Genomic DNA, 16,991 nt, shown 5'->3' with positions numbered 1-16,991 from the left:
AAATAATTCGTAATATTAATCGTTTAATTAAATTCTGAAATAATTATATTAATATTCATATGCTAATTACTCGCTTAATTATACGAATATCTAGATTTTGACCACAGACTCTTAATTGACAGGCGCGCGAAAGAGAGACTTTTGGATGTTAATGTGCTGAGAGGTGCAACTGGAGGGATGTCTGATCATTATCTTGTGGAGGCTAAGGTGAAGATTTGTATGGGTTTTCAGAAAAGAAGAGTGAATGTTGGGGTGAAGAGGGTGATGAGAGTAAGTGAGCTTGGGAAGGAGACTTGTGTGAGGAAGTACCAGGAGAGACTGAGTACAGAATGGAAAAAGGTGAGAACAATGGAAGTAAGGGGAGTGGGGGAGGAATGGGATGTATTTAGGGAATCAGTGATGGATTGCGCAAAAGATGCTTGTGGCATGAGAAGAGTGGGAGGTGGGTTGATTAGAAAGGGTAGTGAGTGGTGGGATGAAGAAGTAAGAGTATTAGTGAAAGAGAAGAGAGAGGCATTTGGACGATTTTTGCAGGGAAAAAATGAAATTGAGTGGGAGACGTATAAAAGAAAGAGACAGGAGGTCAAGAGAAAGGTGCAAGAGGTGAAAAAAAGGGCAAATGAGAGTTGGGGTGAGAGTATCATTAAATTTTAGGGAGAATAAAAAGATGTTCTGGAAGGAGGTAAATAAAGTGCGTAAGACAAGGGAGCAAATGGGAACTTCAGTGAAGGGCGCAAATGGGGAGGTGATAACAAGTAGTGGTGATGTGAGAAGGAGATGGAGTGAGTATTTTGAAGGTTTGTTGAATGTGTTTGATGATAGAGTGGCAGATATAGGGTGTTTTGGTCGAGGTGGTGTGCAAAGTGCGAGGGTTAGGGAAAATGAGTTGGTAAACAGAGAAGAGGTAGTAAAAGCTTTGCGGAAGATGAAAGCCGGCAAGGCAGCAGGTTTGGATGGTATTGCAGTGGAATTTATTAAAAAAGGGGGTGACTGTATTGTTGACTGGTTGGTAAGGTTATTTAATGTATGTATGACTCATGGTGAGGTGCCTGAGGATTGGCGGAATGCGTGCATAGTGCCACTGTACAAAGGCAAAGGGGATAAGAGTGAGTGCTCAAATTACAGAGGTATAAGTTTGTTGAGTATTCCTGGCAAATTATATGGGAGGGTATTGATTGAGAGGGTGAAGGCATGTACAGAGCATCAGATTGGGGAAGAGCAGTGTGGTTTCAGAAGTGGTAGAGGATGTGTGGATCAGGTGTTTGCTTTGAAGAATGTATGTGAGAAATACTTAGAAAAGCAAATGGATTTGTCTGTAGCATTTATGGATCTGGAGAAGGCATATGATAGAGTTGATAGAGATGCTCTGTGGAAGGTATTAAGAATATACGGTGTGGGAGGCAAGTTGTTAGAAGCAGTGAAAAGTTTTTATCGAGGAGGTAAGGCATGTGTACGTGTAGGAAGAGAGGAAAGTGATTGGTTCTCAGTGAATGTAGGTTTGCGGCAGGGGTGTGTGATGTCTCCATGGTTGTTTAATTTGTTTATGGATGGGGTTGTTAGGGAGGTGAATGCAAGAGTTTTGGAAAGAGGGGCAAGTATGAAGTCTGTTGGGGATGAGAGAGCTTGGGAAGTGAGTCAGTTGTTGTTCGCTGATGATACAGCGCTGGTGGTTGATTCATGTGAGAAACTGCAGAAGCTGGTGACTGAGTCTGGTAAAGTGTGTGAAAGAAGAAAGTTAAGCGTAAATGTGAATAAGAGCAAGGTTATTAGGTACAGTAGGGTTGAGGGTCAATTCAATTGGGAGGTGAGTTTGAATGGAGAAAAACTGGAGGAAGTGAAGTGTTTTAGATATCTGGGAGTGGATCTGGCAGCGGATGGAACCATGGAAGCGGAAGTGGATCATAGGGTGGGGGAGGGGGCGAAAATTCTGGGAGCCTTGAAGAATGTGTGGAAGTCGAGAACATTATCTCGGAAAGCAAAAATGGGTATGTTTGAAGGAATAGTGGTTCCAACAATGTTGTATGGTTGCGAGGCGTGGACTATGGATAGAGTTGTGCGCAGGAGGATGGATGTGCTGGAAATGAGATGTTTGAGGACAATGTGTGGTGTGAGGTGGTTTGATCGAGTAAGTAACGTAAGGGTAAGAGAGATGTGTGGAAATAAAAAGAGCGTGGTTGAGAGAGCAGAAGAGGGTGTTTTGAAATGGTTTGGTCACATGGAGAGAATGAGTGAGGAAAGATTGACCAAGAGGATATATGTGTCGGAGGTGGAGGGAACAAGGAGAAGAGGGAGACCAAATTGGAGGTGGAAAGATGGAGTGAAAAAGATTTTGTGTGATCGGGGCCTGAACATGCAGGAGGGTGAAAGGAGGGCAAAGAATAGAGTGAATTGGAGCGATGTGGTATACCGGGGTTGACGTGCTGTCAGTGGATTGAATCAAGGCATGTGTATGGGGGTGGGTTGGGCCATTTCTTTCGTCTGTTTCCTTGCGCTACCTCGCAAACGCGGGAGACAGCGACAAAGCAAAATAAAAACAAAAACAAAAAAAACATAACAGTATATATGCTGAGATTTTCAAGAAAATCATATTTTCAACTTCCTCAGATTTTAATGAAAATCTGTGTATAGATATTATTTTATATGGTGATTCAGTATTTTGAGTCAAAAGACTATAATTCGAAATATTAACCAATTAATTAACACCTGGAGTAATTATACTAATATTCATACGCTAATTACTCGACTAATTCTAGGAATTTTTAGATGCTGTCCACAGATTCTTATTTAGCATACATAAAAGTATCTATGATCAAACTTTCAAGAAAATCTAAATTTTCAAAAAATCAAGAAAAATCCATTGGCATTTTGTTTACTCAGATTTTCAACTTCCTCGGATTTTAATGAAAATATGTGTATATGTCTTATTTTATATGCTAATTAAGTATTTTGAGTCAAAAGACTAGAATTCGTAATAGTAACCGTTTAATTAACACCTGGACTAATAATATTAATATTCATAAGGTAATTACTCGACTAATTATACGAATTTTTAGATTTTGACTACAGATTCTTATTCATTATACATAAAACTATCTACGCTCAAAATTTCCAGAAAATCTAAATTTTCAAAAATCAAGAAAAATCCAAGGCTATAGCCTTGCTTTTTTTTTTTTGCTCAGATTTTCAACTTCCTCAGATTTTAATGAAAATCTGTGTATACATGTTATTTTATATGCTGATTAAATATTTGGAGTCAAAAGAAAATAATTCGTAATATTAATCGTTTAATTAAATTCTGAACTAATTATATTAATATTCATATGCTAATTACTCGCTTAATTATACGAACTTTTAGATTTTGACCGCAGATTCTTATTCAGTATCCATAAAAGTATCTATGCTGAGATTTTAAAGAAAATCTAAATTTTCAACAAAATCAAGAAAAATCCAAGGCATTTTTTTTTTTTGCTCAGATTTTCAACTTCCTCAGATTTTAATGATAATCTGTTTATAGATATAATTTTATATGGTGATTAAGTATTTTTAGTCAAAAGACTATAATTCGTAATATTAACCAATTAAATAACACCTGCAGTAATTATACTGATATTCATACGCTAATTACTCGACTAATTCTACGAATTTTTAGATGTTGTCCACAGATTCTTATTCAGCATACATAAAGTATTTATTCTCAAAATTTCAAGAAAATCTAAATTTTCAAAAAAATCAAGAAAAATCCTTGCATTTTTTTTTTTTTTTTGCTCAGATTTTCAACTTCCTCAGATTTTCATGAAAATCTGTGTATTCAGATGATATTTTATATGCTGATTAAGTATTTTGAGTCAAAAGACAATAATTCGTAATATTAACCGTTTAATTAAATTCTGAACTAATTATATTAATATTCATATGCTAATTACTCGCTTAATTATACGAATTTATAGATTTTGACCACAGATTCATATTCAGTATACATAAAAGTATATATGCTGAGATTTTCAAGAAAATCTAAATTTTCAAAAAAGTCAAGAAAAATCCAAGGCTATATAGCCGTGCATTTTTTTTGCTCAGATTTTCAACTTCCTCAGATTTTAATGAAAATCTGTGTACACATGCTATCTTATATGCTGATTAAGTATTTGGAGTCAAAAGACTATAATTCGTATTATCAACCAATTAATTAACACCTGGACTAATTATGTAATAATTCATACGCTAATTACTCGACTAATTCTAGGAATTTTTAGATTTTGACCACAGATTCTTATTCAGTATAAGAAAAAGTATCTATGCTGAAAGTTTCACGAAAATCTAAATAAAAAAAAAACGAAAAATCCAAGGCCTTGCATTTTTTTTTGCTCAGATTTTCAACTTCCTCAGATTTTAATGAAAATCTATGAATAGACATTATTTTATATGCTGATTAAGTATTTGGAGTCAAAAGACTATAATTCCTAAGATTAACCATTTGATTAACACCTGAACTAATTATATTAATATTTATACGCCAATTACTCACTTAATTATACGACTTTCTAGATTTTGACCACAGATTCTTATTTTGTCAATACACTTTACCCTTTTAACTCATAATTATTTTATTAAGTAAAAGTATTTTTCTTTACACCTGGAATAAAATAATGGGGCCCTTTATGACAGTTATATATAATTTGACATTTACAGTTAAAGAAGTAGCTCATTCAACAAACTGTATAAGTAGGTGTTTTCAAGAACAAAAAGTAAGACTTAACAGAACTTGACTTTCAGTCAAGGTTTTCCCATTTTAATGCAGATAACAGCTAACTGCCCCATGGGTGTAGTGATGCACAGTCCTAGACAACATCTAAAGAATTGATTTTCCTATCAATTGATGTTATAGTCAAATATCATCAAAATGAAAGAGCAGTTTGGGAAAAACATTTTCTTATGAGTTCCCAGTCTATCTACAGATGCAATTATAATGCCCCCCGGCAGTCATTAGAGACCCCTTAAAATTCATTTACAAACAGTATATTCTACATGTCAGTCAGGTATGTCACACTTAAATTTAAAGCAGAGCTAGGTACCCTGCAAATAAAATTCACTTAAACAAGTTTCCTATATAATTCCACACACAACCATGTATCCCCTGCTGCAAGAGAATGTGTAACCCTTGATGCTTTGTTTGTACAGAGTTGGTTCTGCACGTCAACATGCCACTCCATGCAAAAATTTACAGCAAATTGCTCAAAGTTTTTAAGATTTTCTTAACTTATCTGTACATAATCCACTATACAAACATACCATTCATATGTACATTTACTGGATCTTAATGTCCCTACCTTTGCTAACCCTCAAGTACAGGGCAGAAAAAATTTGATGCTACAGTACTGCTTTGCTATTTTTGACTGTGACCATTAGTGTTAAAATAAAAGCTATCATAACAATATTTCAATCTAATATTATGTCTCTCCATCTACAATTTGGAGTAATTAATGTCTAACTTCAGTGCTTCACTTTCCATTACAGTCTATTTACCTGGATCTCCTACCAGCAGTAGATGTGATTCTCCTCGGATTCTGGTACAACTGGTATCAACTTTTTGGACCCCACCTGATACCACAACAGCAACTGCTAACTTCACCACATACAGCCCATAAACCTATAAATGATATGCAAAGAGAGAATGAAAAATAAGATAATCAATTTTGAAAAAGGAAAGACTTCTTTCTATGCTGTGGTCTACATGAGCCAAGAATATTGCCTGTTCTTCTACTTAATACAAATGAATATAAATAAAAAGCAAAACAAAACTAACTGTTATACATCAAGCAAAAACATCCACCAATCAAGATTTGGCAAGCCTCAGACTTCATCAAAAAGAAGTGCCTGATATAGATACAGCAGCACTAACTACTTAGTTTTACCTCAGCAACCATACAAACTAGTCATAAAGAATGAAACCAAAAAGCATTTCGGCATAAAAAAGAGGCAGGAATTAGCATAGCATAGTCTTCCAACATCCAAATCATGAAAAGAAAGGGTCTTCATTACACTGGATGTCTTCCCCAAGTAAATGGATTGAGACAATCGTTGCCTTGATCCTCACTGCACTAATCATGCATGAAGGATGTCTCCAATAAAGATCTCCTTTTAGAATGAAATAATCTGTTTGGTTACAGAGTATGGATATTCAAATGAAGAATTATGAAAGGCTTTCATTTACTTTCTTTAAAAATCTACAGTTTGCTACCATCCCATTTTGCAAATTCATACCCCTGGGAAACTTAGCTAACTTGTCATGGTGCTCTCATTACACTTCTCAGGTGTGTAAAAGTTGAATATCATCTAGGTAATAATTTTGTTCTGTTACAATGTTTCGCCATTCTGTCTCTAAATACTGATGAATATACTTGGTTTGTTATCTCTGGGGGCTGGAGAAAGGCAACTACCCACATACTTCCAGTATTCAATATTACCAGCTCTTGGTTTTGGATCACAATTTAAAAAAATGATGCCGATGGTCTTTTTAGGTAATACATCTTGAGTGAAGAAGATAAATGAGGAAAGAACTCCATATTCATCAAAGAGAACCTGGTAAAACTCTCAAACTTTTCCTTAATTCATTTCACACTGGCCATTGCTTATTCCTAAATCTTCACAAATAATTTTGATATTCTATCCCACTGACTAACTACATCCATATGTATGAATTCTACTGTGCCCTTCATGTTAAATAGTGTATCTATTTCTCTACATAACCAAAATCTAAAAAGAAATTAACATATGAAATTGTCAAAATATGAGAAATGTAGCTAAAAAACCTTTACAATAATCAATTTGTAGGTAGATATGAACCATGAAACTAATTGCACTGTTAGTTAGCTTTATTATTACCAAACCATTACAACAGATCTACAAATCTCCCTTACCTGTGGACAAAATGAGGCTAATACAATGTTTCTTCCTGACAGTGGATTATATTTGTGTTGTTCCCAAAATTCTGCAAATTCCTCTCGTATCTCATCAGTAACCACAGTACTTGATCGTTGTTTATTACGCACCTAGTAAAATGAGATAAAAAAAATCTCTTTTAAAACAAATATTTGCACTTACAAGGAAGAAGTTTCAAATGACTTAAGTACACAAGATTAAGCCTACTTAAATGTTTTTGTGAATGTAAAGAATTCTTCCTAATCTTGAAACATGATTAAGCTTACAACTAAAGTGCTTCCATCTAAAGTGCTGGTAAAATGTTAATGGGGCATAGAAACGACCACTTAGAAACACTAAGACCAATGCCAAGAAAAACCATTGATTAATGTTAATGGGGCATAGTAACAACCACCTAGAAACACTAAAACCATAAACAAGAAAAACCATAGATTAAGAAATACTAGAATGCCTCAATAGTAACAAAGGCAGTACGTACTGAGAAAAACAACACGTAAGATATGGAGCTTCTTTTCCCTGCTGCAAGTGCTTTAACATCAAAAACAAGTGCCAAACAAATCTAAAACCTAAGTTCGGAAACAAAAAAATTCATACTCCTGATCAAACATATCACTTAACAGTCTGCATGTGCCAAATTCTCTGATCACATGCATGAATTTCCCAGCCAATTTGCTAATCCAGAGCCATGCTAACACCTACATGACCAAACACAACAAAAATCAATAGGAGAATATTTTTTTTTTTTTTTTTTTTTATACTTTGTCGCTGTCTCCCGCGTTGGCACTGCATGATAAATTAATCAGAAAATTGTTTAAGAGAGAAATAGGAATTTCTTTGTTTTTAGAGTACTGATGGAGATTAATTTTGCAATTGAACAACTGTCACTTTTTATCATACTTTTCTTTACATATATTTCTCTCAAATTTTAGAGTTAAGGGTAACACTGTGGTATGCTAGAGGTGGAGGGCATGGAGGTGAATCATATGTTGTTTCCAGACAGAGATTTGGTGACAGAAGAAATTCCAAAAGCTGGTGACAGTTTGGGAGAGTTTGTGAAAGGAGAAAGCTAAATGGGAAAAAATTAAGGTAAGTAAGTGCAGCAGGGGGATAAGACAGCATGTTTTGAATGTGGAGGTGCGGAGGAGACAGTGCTTTAGGTACCTAGTGTGTGGACATGGCAGTGGTTGGAACCATAGGTGCTGAAGTGAGTCATATAATGGAAGGGAGCTAAAGTCCTAGGGTCACTAAAAGAGCATGTGTAAGTAGAAACCTCAGGCTGTCAGAGCAAAGATGGGATGTTTGAAAGTATAATAGTCCCAACAGTATTATTTGTTATCCCTGGGGATAGGGGATTAAGAATACTTCCCACGTATTCCCTGCGTGTCGTAGAAGGCGACTAAAAGGGGAGGGAGCGGGGGGCTGGAAATCCTCCCCTCTCGTTTTTTTTTTTTTTTTTTTTTTTTTTTTTTTTTTTTTTTTTTTTCCAAAAGAAGGAACAGAGAATTGGGCCAGGTGAGGGTATTCCCTCAAAGGCCCAGTCCTCTGTTCTTAATGCTACCTCGCTAACGCGGGAAATGGCGAATAGTATAAAAGAAAAAAAAAAGGAGAATATACCAAAGGTATTGATACTAGTGTAGACATAGCAGTTGCACTGAAATGCTGAAGCCTTCAAAGACTTTCCTACAGGATATTTATAAACAGTCATTAAATCATCATAACTAGGATATTCCACTCCTTCAAATCACCGCATGAAACCCTTTAGGTACAAAAGGCAGTGAATGAAAACATTCTTTGAGCTTTAGCCTTAAATAAACAACAATAATTTTCCACGTGATTTGCCCACAGGAATGCAGAGTTGAGAAAAATCAACTAAAAAACAAAAGAATCAGATCAAGTACAGTAAAATGGAGGATTCAAAACAGCAACTCTATTCTGAAGACAATTTCAATGTCAAGAATGCTGAAGGTCAAAAAAGTATCAAAATTTACGAAGAACAAACAAAAAGTGAAAAGAATACTGTAGATAAATCACTGACTCTGGGAGAAAAGTATTACAGCAATCACATGAATCAATAATTGAATTTACTAACAGTTTTCCAGTTTGTAAAGAAAAGGGGGAAACATTGATACAGTGTGTCCATGCTCTCCAGAAGGACTAATCTCTAAGCTTGTTCTCCTAAATGAGAAACTTCTAATGATAACCACTCACACAAAAGTTTTCAGGATTAGAAATGAAAAGACTGGAGCAAATAATGATATATTTAGAGGCTAAGAATGCAAATGGTTGCAAACTATAATGATAAAATGGCTTAGTGAACCATAGATGAGAACAATATTTCTATCACAACTTTTTTTGTCATATTTGAGTTTCTATGTGCAACTGAGGCAAGACGACCTACTACTTACAACTGTATTATTAGATATTGTTAGACAAAGGGAGAAACAAATATTTTGTTGCATATACCTTATACATTAAAAAGTCAACAAAATTATTATTTGCTTACAGTTATGTTGTTAGCCTTCAACACAAGTTCTATGTCTGGCCTAGAATCTCTCATCACTGGACGCCAACGTCTGTGGACAGTACCACTAGATAGCCACAGGAGAAGAAACAAAAATTCATTAACCTTTGAGACTATTGCAGACTAAAAGGAATGCAGTAAGTAGGAAATGCATGCCTTAAAGGAAGATGATGAATAAATAAATAAATAAATTATGCACATAATGGTATGCTGCATATCATAGCAGCATCATCTTCAATTACATATGGTCACAAATTACATACAATGGCCTCCATTCACTGTTCCCAGATATGAGTTACACAAATTTATTTTTGTAATCACAATATTTTTCAGCTTTGATAAAAGTCTCACTGGCTTCAGTTAAAACAAAGTAAATGTGTCTGAAACATTTTGTATTTTGTTTAAGGAAATTTATAAAGATCACAAAATAGCTCTGAAACAGAAAATCACATAAAATATAAACTAAAAACTTATGCTACAGTATAGATGAAGAATAAAAAAAAAATTATATAATCTCCAGGACTAAGCATTGTGCAGATATTAGACTCCATAGATTTTTGAAACATGGGCCCCAGATTGCTAATATTACTATTATGAAATTGTTTTTGATCAAGGGCAAAGGTACTTATCTGAATAAGCATTGAATGAAAAGGGACAGAAAAATAGTCTTCACGTTATATATGATGTTGAAAAGACAACTGTCACATACACTCACCAGATCAGGACATCATCTCCTGGTTTACATGAATCAACAAGGTCATCTTCTAACGTAACCCAAAGTGACCGAGGAATAGTTCCGACCACCAGTTTCTGTACTTGTTCCTATGAAGAAAAAATATACAAACAATAAGTATGTTCACAAAACCTACATAAGCTGATTGGTTGAGCACTTACTTCCTTTAAAAGGTATAACAGTACTAAAATGAAATGGCTATGGCATTCCCCTACCACTTTATATGCCTTGGTTCAGCCCACTAACAGAATGCTATGCCCTGTATACCCTCTGTATCCCATGACACCTCTCTCCCTTGCAAATGTTCTAGCACAGATATCTCAGTCTCTTTCATCAATCCTTCCATTTCCTTCTTGATCATCCCCTCCCTTTTGCTCCCTCCACTTCTGACATGTATATCCTCTCAGTAAGTTTCTCCTCACTCATCATCTGCCTATGTCCAAACCATTTCAGCTCATCCCATTCAGCTATCTCAATCATGCTCTTCTTACAACTGCAATTTTCTCTTATGCTATCATCCTCTAAGCAATCAACCCTCTTCACTTCATATATGTTCTTAGGCATTTCATTTCCAACACATTCACACTTTTCCAATCTTCTGCCCTCAAGGCCAAAGACTCAAATCCATACAGCACATCTGGGACCACTATAACTTTAAATGTATTCATCTTTACCCTAACAGACAATGACATCTTCTTCCACACACTCCTCAATGTATCCAGAACTTATGTCCCCTTTCCCACCCTCCATGGCTCTAACTACTGAGAAGACCACTCCAAGAGTCCAAGGTATCTACACACTGCACTTCCTTCAGATCCTCCCCATTCTGATTTATTCCCAAGCCATCCTTAACACGGACCCATCTTCACCAAGAACCACTCACTCTCCTTCCTCGCTATTCATACATATGTCTTATTGTCCAGGTAAAACTTCCTCAACTGCATTCACTGATTTTCCATTTACCTCATAAATTCGTAGAACCTTCCCCAAGGCCTCACTGCCAACCTTATCATATACTTTCTCCATATCCATAAATGTTACATTGTCATAATTATCATATTGGTAATCCTGGTGACCAAAATGACTTCTTGAATGCAGGAAAAAATACAGTAAGGGAACAAAAATGGCCAATCTTATAAGGGAACAAGAATGAAAGCTGAAATTTCAATTACTAATTGCATGAACTGTTACCTGAAACATTGAAATGAGTAAAACACGAAAATTAGATAATCTATTTTAAATCATTTAGTGCTGCAATGCTAGTAACTAGAGTACACAAGATAAAAGCAAATAATCTATATCTTTTGGTCATGTGTAAAAAAAATATAACAGTATAAAACAGCATATCAATGAGGTTAATCATGGGTGAGAAAAGGGAGTCAGTGAGATTCAGTCATAAAAGTGCAACACATACATGAAAAAGCAACTATCTTGGTATATCTATCATAAAATAAAGGCATTTACCTGTATCTTGATTTCTTGGTAGTCTTTCGTATGCAGTGGATGTGAAGAAACACCAAGAGGGTTAAAATTATTGGAGTAACATTCTCCAGGGTTTGGGCAACGGTTTGGCTTATTCAGCTGATAATACTGGTCATGATCTGACTGAGATACAAGCACAAATCATCATTGACATTAGAGTAACTCAAACATTAACATTAAAATCATCAATAATAATCTAACGACTATGGATTATAGGCCATTCTATAAACAAAAGGCTAGTGACAGTAAAAGCTAGTGATCAGGTTTTTTTTCTTTTAAATTTCAGATACATCGTAGAGAATGGAACCATGGAAACAGGTGAGTTATAGGGTTGGTGAGGGGGCAGAGGTTTGGTAGCACACTGGAATATGTGAAAAAAAGAGTTCACCATATGGGAGGGCAAAAATGGGTGTGTTTGAAGTTATAGTAGACCCAGTGACATTGCATGGTTATGAGGCACAGGCTATAGATAATATGCAGAGGGGTGGTTGAGTTAGAAGTGAAATGTTTCAGGACAGTTTGTTGTGTGAGGAGGTTGACTGAGTTTACTTAAGAATTGACAGGGTATAGAGAGGCATGGTAATAAAAAAAGAGTAGGACTGAGAGAGCTGAAGAGGATGTGCTAAAATGGTTTTGACACATGGAGAGTATAAGTGAGGATAGTTTGACAAAACTATAGGATAGGGGAGAAAGAATACTTCCCACATGTTCCCTGCGTGTCGTAGAAGGCAACTAAAAGGGGAGGGAGTGGGGGGCTGGAAATCCTCCCCTCTTGTATTTTTTTAATTTTCCAAAAGAAGGAACAGAGAACGAGGCCAGGTGAGGATATTCCCTCAGAGGCCCAGTCCTCTGTTCTTAACGCTACCTTGCTAACGCGGGAAATGGCGAATAGTATGAAAGAAAAAGAAAATAACCAAAAATCAGTTTTCACTACCTTAAGATACAGCAATAGTTCTTAGTTAAATAAACAAATAATTCATGATATGTCAAAGGCTGAGACAGTACCAGTGAGCTGTAAAGCAAAGGCACATCCACCTATACTATGGATTCAGATCAAGGCACAATCATTACCTTTAATGAGACTACCCAAAATTATTTCCATTATTATCAAGCTACTGGTTTTATGAAGCAAAAAGTCGACATAATCACATACAATTTAAAGAAATAGCTCATCCAGCTTTGCTAAAAATTCATTTAGGTAAATACAGACTGACAAAAAATTATCAAAAAATAAATACATAACTGGAACAGAAGACAGGAAACAAGGATTTTGTCCTTGAAAACTCAGGCTAGAGCATCTCAATATGTGTGGTCATAACCAGGATGAAAAGAAAGGAAATGTAGGTGCTATGTATGATGAAAGAAACCAGGATCTCCTAGCTAAAAGAGAAACTATGCTATGAGGGAAGAGGGTACAATGGTTTCGGAATGATCAGGGAGTACAGATAAGGGTTAGTGATAGGACTAGAGAAAAGGAGTGGCACTTCTGATGAAAGAACCATGGGACCATATTAAAGTGTTTAAGGCAGCGAGTTCAAGACTGACACGTTAGAATGATATCAGACTATTAGAGGTGGGTAACTGTTAGTGTGGAGGCATCTGGTAATATATTAGTCTTTCTGAAGAGGGCCTCTGGGTCAAAATGTAAGGGATTAAAGTATTTCTGCTTCATTGTGAGTTTCTTCACCACCATACTTTTGAAACTCTTACCTTAACAGTGAACACATGCCTACACTTAGTACATATGAATTCCTTTTGGTACTCCAGCATCTTAGCTGCAGTTGTACGAACAACTGTCCCTGATACACATAAAAGCCGCCCCACATCACAAGTGCGGGGAACAGCATGACGGAACAGTTCTGGACACGTTGGTAGCCCTGGAATAGTGATAATCTAATAACCTATGATGATGGTGACATAATATACATATTGTTGTTTCTAATCTTATCATATGAAAATCTCTGACTAGAATTTGAATTTCTTGATCCATTTCTTTACTCTTAAAAAACAGATGAAAAAACATTACCACCCTTGAATGGTTCAGGCTATCACAGGAAATATATAAGAAAAGAAATAGATAGTGCAACATTTACAAAACTACTTCATACTACTGTTAGAATAAATACTGGATTTTGCTATTACTGTACAGTAATGCTGGAAAAAGTCCAAAACACATATTTTTCATATGCTACAACATATAAAATTCCATGAATATTTCTAAAAGTACACAGAACAAGAAGAATGGGGTTCTCAAGGGTCCTGTAATTACATCAGAAGAAAAGGAGTACAGCATAGTATACTGTGGACAACAAGAATTGTAAAAATCTACCTGTTATTCTTGCATGAATATTAGCCTTAATGGAGAGGCCTTCTTTATCCCTTCCAACTTCTTCCAAAAGTTTGCTAGCAGCACAATGAAGTCCAGTATCCAAAACTGGCAAGAGCTTCACTGGTGAGGCCAAAAGTGACTCTGCTACTTCAACATGTTCTTCAAACAGAGTTAAAAAACTGAAAACATACTGTGCTGTTAGAAAAAGTGATTTCTCTCAAAAAAAATAAATTTCTTTAATCAACTGTTTGCACGCCTTAAGTCTTGCATATCTTTTAATAGAATCTTCAAGGAGAAAATTTTGATTGTAACCTAAAGAATTACAGGGACTCAAACTAAACATCAATACATTAAATGCAAAGTAAGCTTTCATAAGAAATGAAAATATATATATTGTCTTGTCAAATATGATCCAATCTAAATGGATTTAAAAGATACCTTGAAATTAATCTACCAAATAGCTAAACAATTCATAAAATGTACAAAAAACTTACTTAATAGTAACAGAATAATGATCTTCATCTTCAGCTTCCAAAACTGTCAGAAGATCATCTCGATGATGCTTTAAAAAATACGCTTCAAACACATCTGTGCAAGGCATGTAAATCTCCCATATAATACTTTCACCATCCATTGTAAGAAAAAATATTTGCAATAAAACATGAAACAAATTGTAACATAAACATGACAAAAACTTATGACAGCAAGAGATATACATTTACATAATACAAAATCAAAGAAGAAAATTCATATATCCCACAAGTTAAAACGCTCTCATCAAAATAAAATCTACTTCCTTATCAAAAATGAAATTCTTAGAAATGGTAAAAAAGGTGTCTAATGTTCCTAAAAAAGAAATGTTTGTTGTTAACATGCAGAAAAGTGAAGCAGAAATTTCATCCAAACATGATCATTAACCAAACCCAACTCTGGCTAGGTTAGTTCAAAAGACAAAAATTGGATCACCTCACTTTTCAATATAATTTTTTATTTGCCTTTATTTCTCCTCTCACAACACAGAACATTTCTTAATAAACAATAACTCTTCCTCTCAGAGGAAATTTATCAAAACAATAATAATCCTATGCCTTAAATGCCTCCATACGGGGCAACAAATTATATAAATGTTAAATAAGAAAAACAAATTATATTATATTCTTGCTACTTTCTAAAGATACCTCCACTGAAGCATTACAAATTTAAGGCACTATTTATTGACAATACTTCTAATTATCATTTATAGCAAAAAGATTTAAGTCACTGGATACATTGCATTGCAAAACTTGATAATCAAAGGATCAAGACTTATCTTACATACCTTTGGCACGAATCTTTTTCCGACGGGTAGTTTCACCTGTTGCCATCACATCAGTCAGAAAATATTTAAACATACATTCAAATTATAGTTTTAGAAATCCATTCAACGATGATGAAGGCTATGTTGCCCCCCCAACACGCGTTTACATTTGGCGGGATCAGCTGATTGATGGAAGTAAACAAACCTCCACGAGAGTACAACCGCTCCATTCTTGAAACCCCGTTCATAAAATTTATTCATATAACATAATTAAAATGACTTCAATTTTCCTATTTACATAGTAAATAAGGCAAATATATTACTTCTCTAGTACCCTAAAATTTTCTAGTGAGTCTAACAAAGTTCAGGCCTCTGGCATAATCAAAAGACGTTACATAATGCAAAATTACAAAACTGTTTAACAAACTTGAATAAGTCAGGATACTTGAAATTACCGGGAAAATAAAGAGAGATGTCCACACCCGCATCAGCCTGTGAAAAGATACGGTTAGTACAATTGGGTTCTCAATATAGTAAACTTGTGATAGATGACAGTCTGAGCCAAGTGTAGTAATTGTATGAAGGCAATTACAAAATCCCCATTACCCAAAATTATGAGAAAACTGCAGTAGGCGGTAGGGGAGGCAGCCAACCCAACGACCAGGGAGGTATATTACCAGTGCTACCGGCCTGGGTATCAGGAGGGTTAGTGACCTGCTTCTTGAGCCATCACTTTAGAGGTTGTCATGTTGCACTTCTCTGACCCAGGTAGTTGTCTTGTCTTTTTGCCACATGGACTACTGGCATTACGTTCACAAACATACAATCTCTCCTTGACATGTTACACTTGACAACACAACTTGCAGCTCATTCTTCGTAACTAGATTTTCTTGCAGTGAGTACCGTGTGCTAGCCCTACGTTTTGGCAAAATGGTAGGAGCAGTAGACATAAGTATTAGGTAGGAACATTTAGGCAGGAGCTTTAGGTAGAAACATTAGGTACAAGTAGTAGGTAGGAGCATTAGATAGTAGTTTTTAATTAGGAACATTAGGTAGGAGCTTCTGCAAACACTGCACTAGACTTGCCCTCTGTTAGTGGCCTGTTAAGGGTGAGGCAATAAAGGCTAAGAAGTGGCACTTGAGTTCTTTAGTAATGAACACTCCATTGCCGTTGTCATCCTTTTGAGGGAGTTCCAATTGGAACAGGCGCCAGAGATATAGATAGATAGATAGAACCGCAATAACACAAGATACTTTCAAAAGTTACAAGTAGATGCAAAGAGCAGAAGCATAATCTAACATACTTTTAAAGTATCACGAGCTTTTTACAAGCCACACAGGTCCCTTAAAGCTACTCAACAGTACTCAACAGTAGGCTAGTCTTAGACCGACTTGTTCCACGGAAGTTTATAGAATATGCTGAGCACGGTAGGAAAGAACAGTTTTACATCACAGTACATTTACATAGGTGTATCAGAAACATGTTATTCAGACTTACTGAGACTGGCGTTGAAGTTACCTATGTCTGGGTTTGACAAGAATATTAAATGTCACCCGTTCTTTGAATGACTATAAACCTGTCTTTCTTAGGAAGACAAATTAAAGGAATGTAGAAAAACATATGGAGGGGGAGAGTTCAACATTCTCGCCGTACAAAGAAGGACGACATTGAGCCGACCAAGCGTAGGATTGC

At 35.6% G+C, this 16,991-nt stretch overlaps 1 protein-coding gene across 4 annotated transcripts in view; it reads right to left on the bottom strand.

The window, feature by feature from the left end:
- The window catches only part of LOC139753207 (DNA helicase MCM9-like), a 36,744-nt gene extending 21,230 nt beyond the window's left edge, over window positions 1-15,514 (bottom strand). For 2 of the 4 annotated variants that reach the window (XM_071669421.1, XM_071669424.1), the window contains exons 1-9: window positions 15,320-15,514; window positions 14,496-14,589; window positions 14,002-14,180; window positions 13,383-13,549; window positions 11,655-11,795; window positions 10,173-10,279; window positions 9,440-9,524; window positions 6,915-7,046; window positions 5,521-5,644 (exon numbers count right to left, since the gene is read on the bottom strand). In XM_071669421.1, the coding sequence (XP_071525522.1) occupies window positions 5,521-5,644; window positions 6,915-7,046; window positions 9,440-9,524; window positions 10,173-10,279; window positions 11,655-11,795; window positions 13,383-13,549; window positions 14,002-14,180; window positions 14,496-14,589; window positions 15,320-15,392 (1,102 nt within the window). In that variant the 5' untranslated portion in view covers window positions 15,393-15,514. The remainder of the gene's footprint in view (window positions 1-5,520; window positions 5,645-6,914; window positions 7,047-9,439; window positions 9,525-10,172; window positions 10,280-11,654; window positions 11,796-13,382; window positions 13,550-14,001; window positions 14,181-14,495; window positions 14,590-15,319) is intronic. The other 2 variants (XM_071669422.1, XM_071669423.1) reach the window with 2 other exon arrangements.
- Between the last annotated feature and the right edge of the window lie 1,477 nt (window positions 15,515-16,991).

This window comes from Panulirus ornatus, chromosome 14 (assembly GCF_036320965.1).
Source record: "Panulirus ornatus isolate Po-2019 chromosome 14, ASM3632096v1, whole genome shotgun sequence".
Lineage (NCBI taxonomy): Eukaryota > Metazoa > Arthropoda > Malacostraca > Decapoda > Palinuridae > Panulirus > Panulirus ornatus.
The sequence above is the reverse complement of the archived record's forward strand: the minus strand, read 5'-3'. Positions and strand labels throughout refer to the sequence as shown.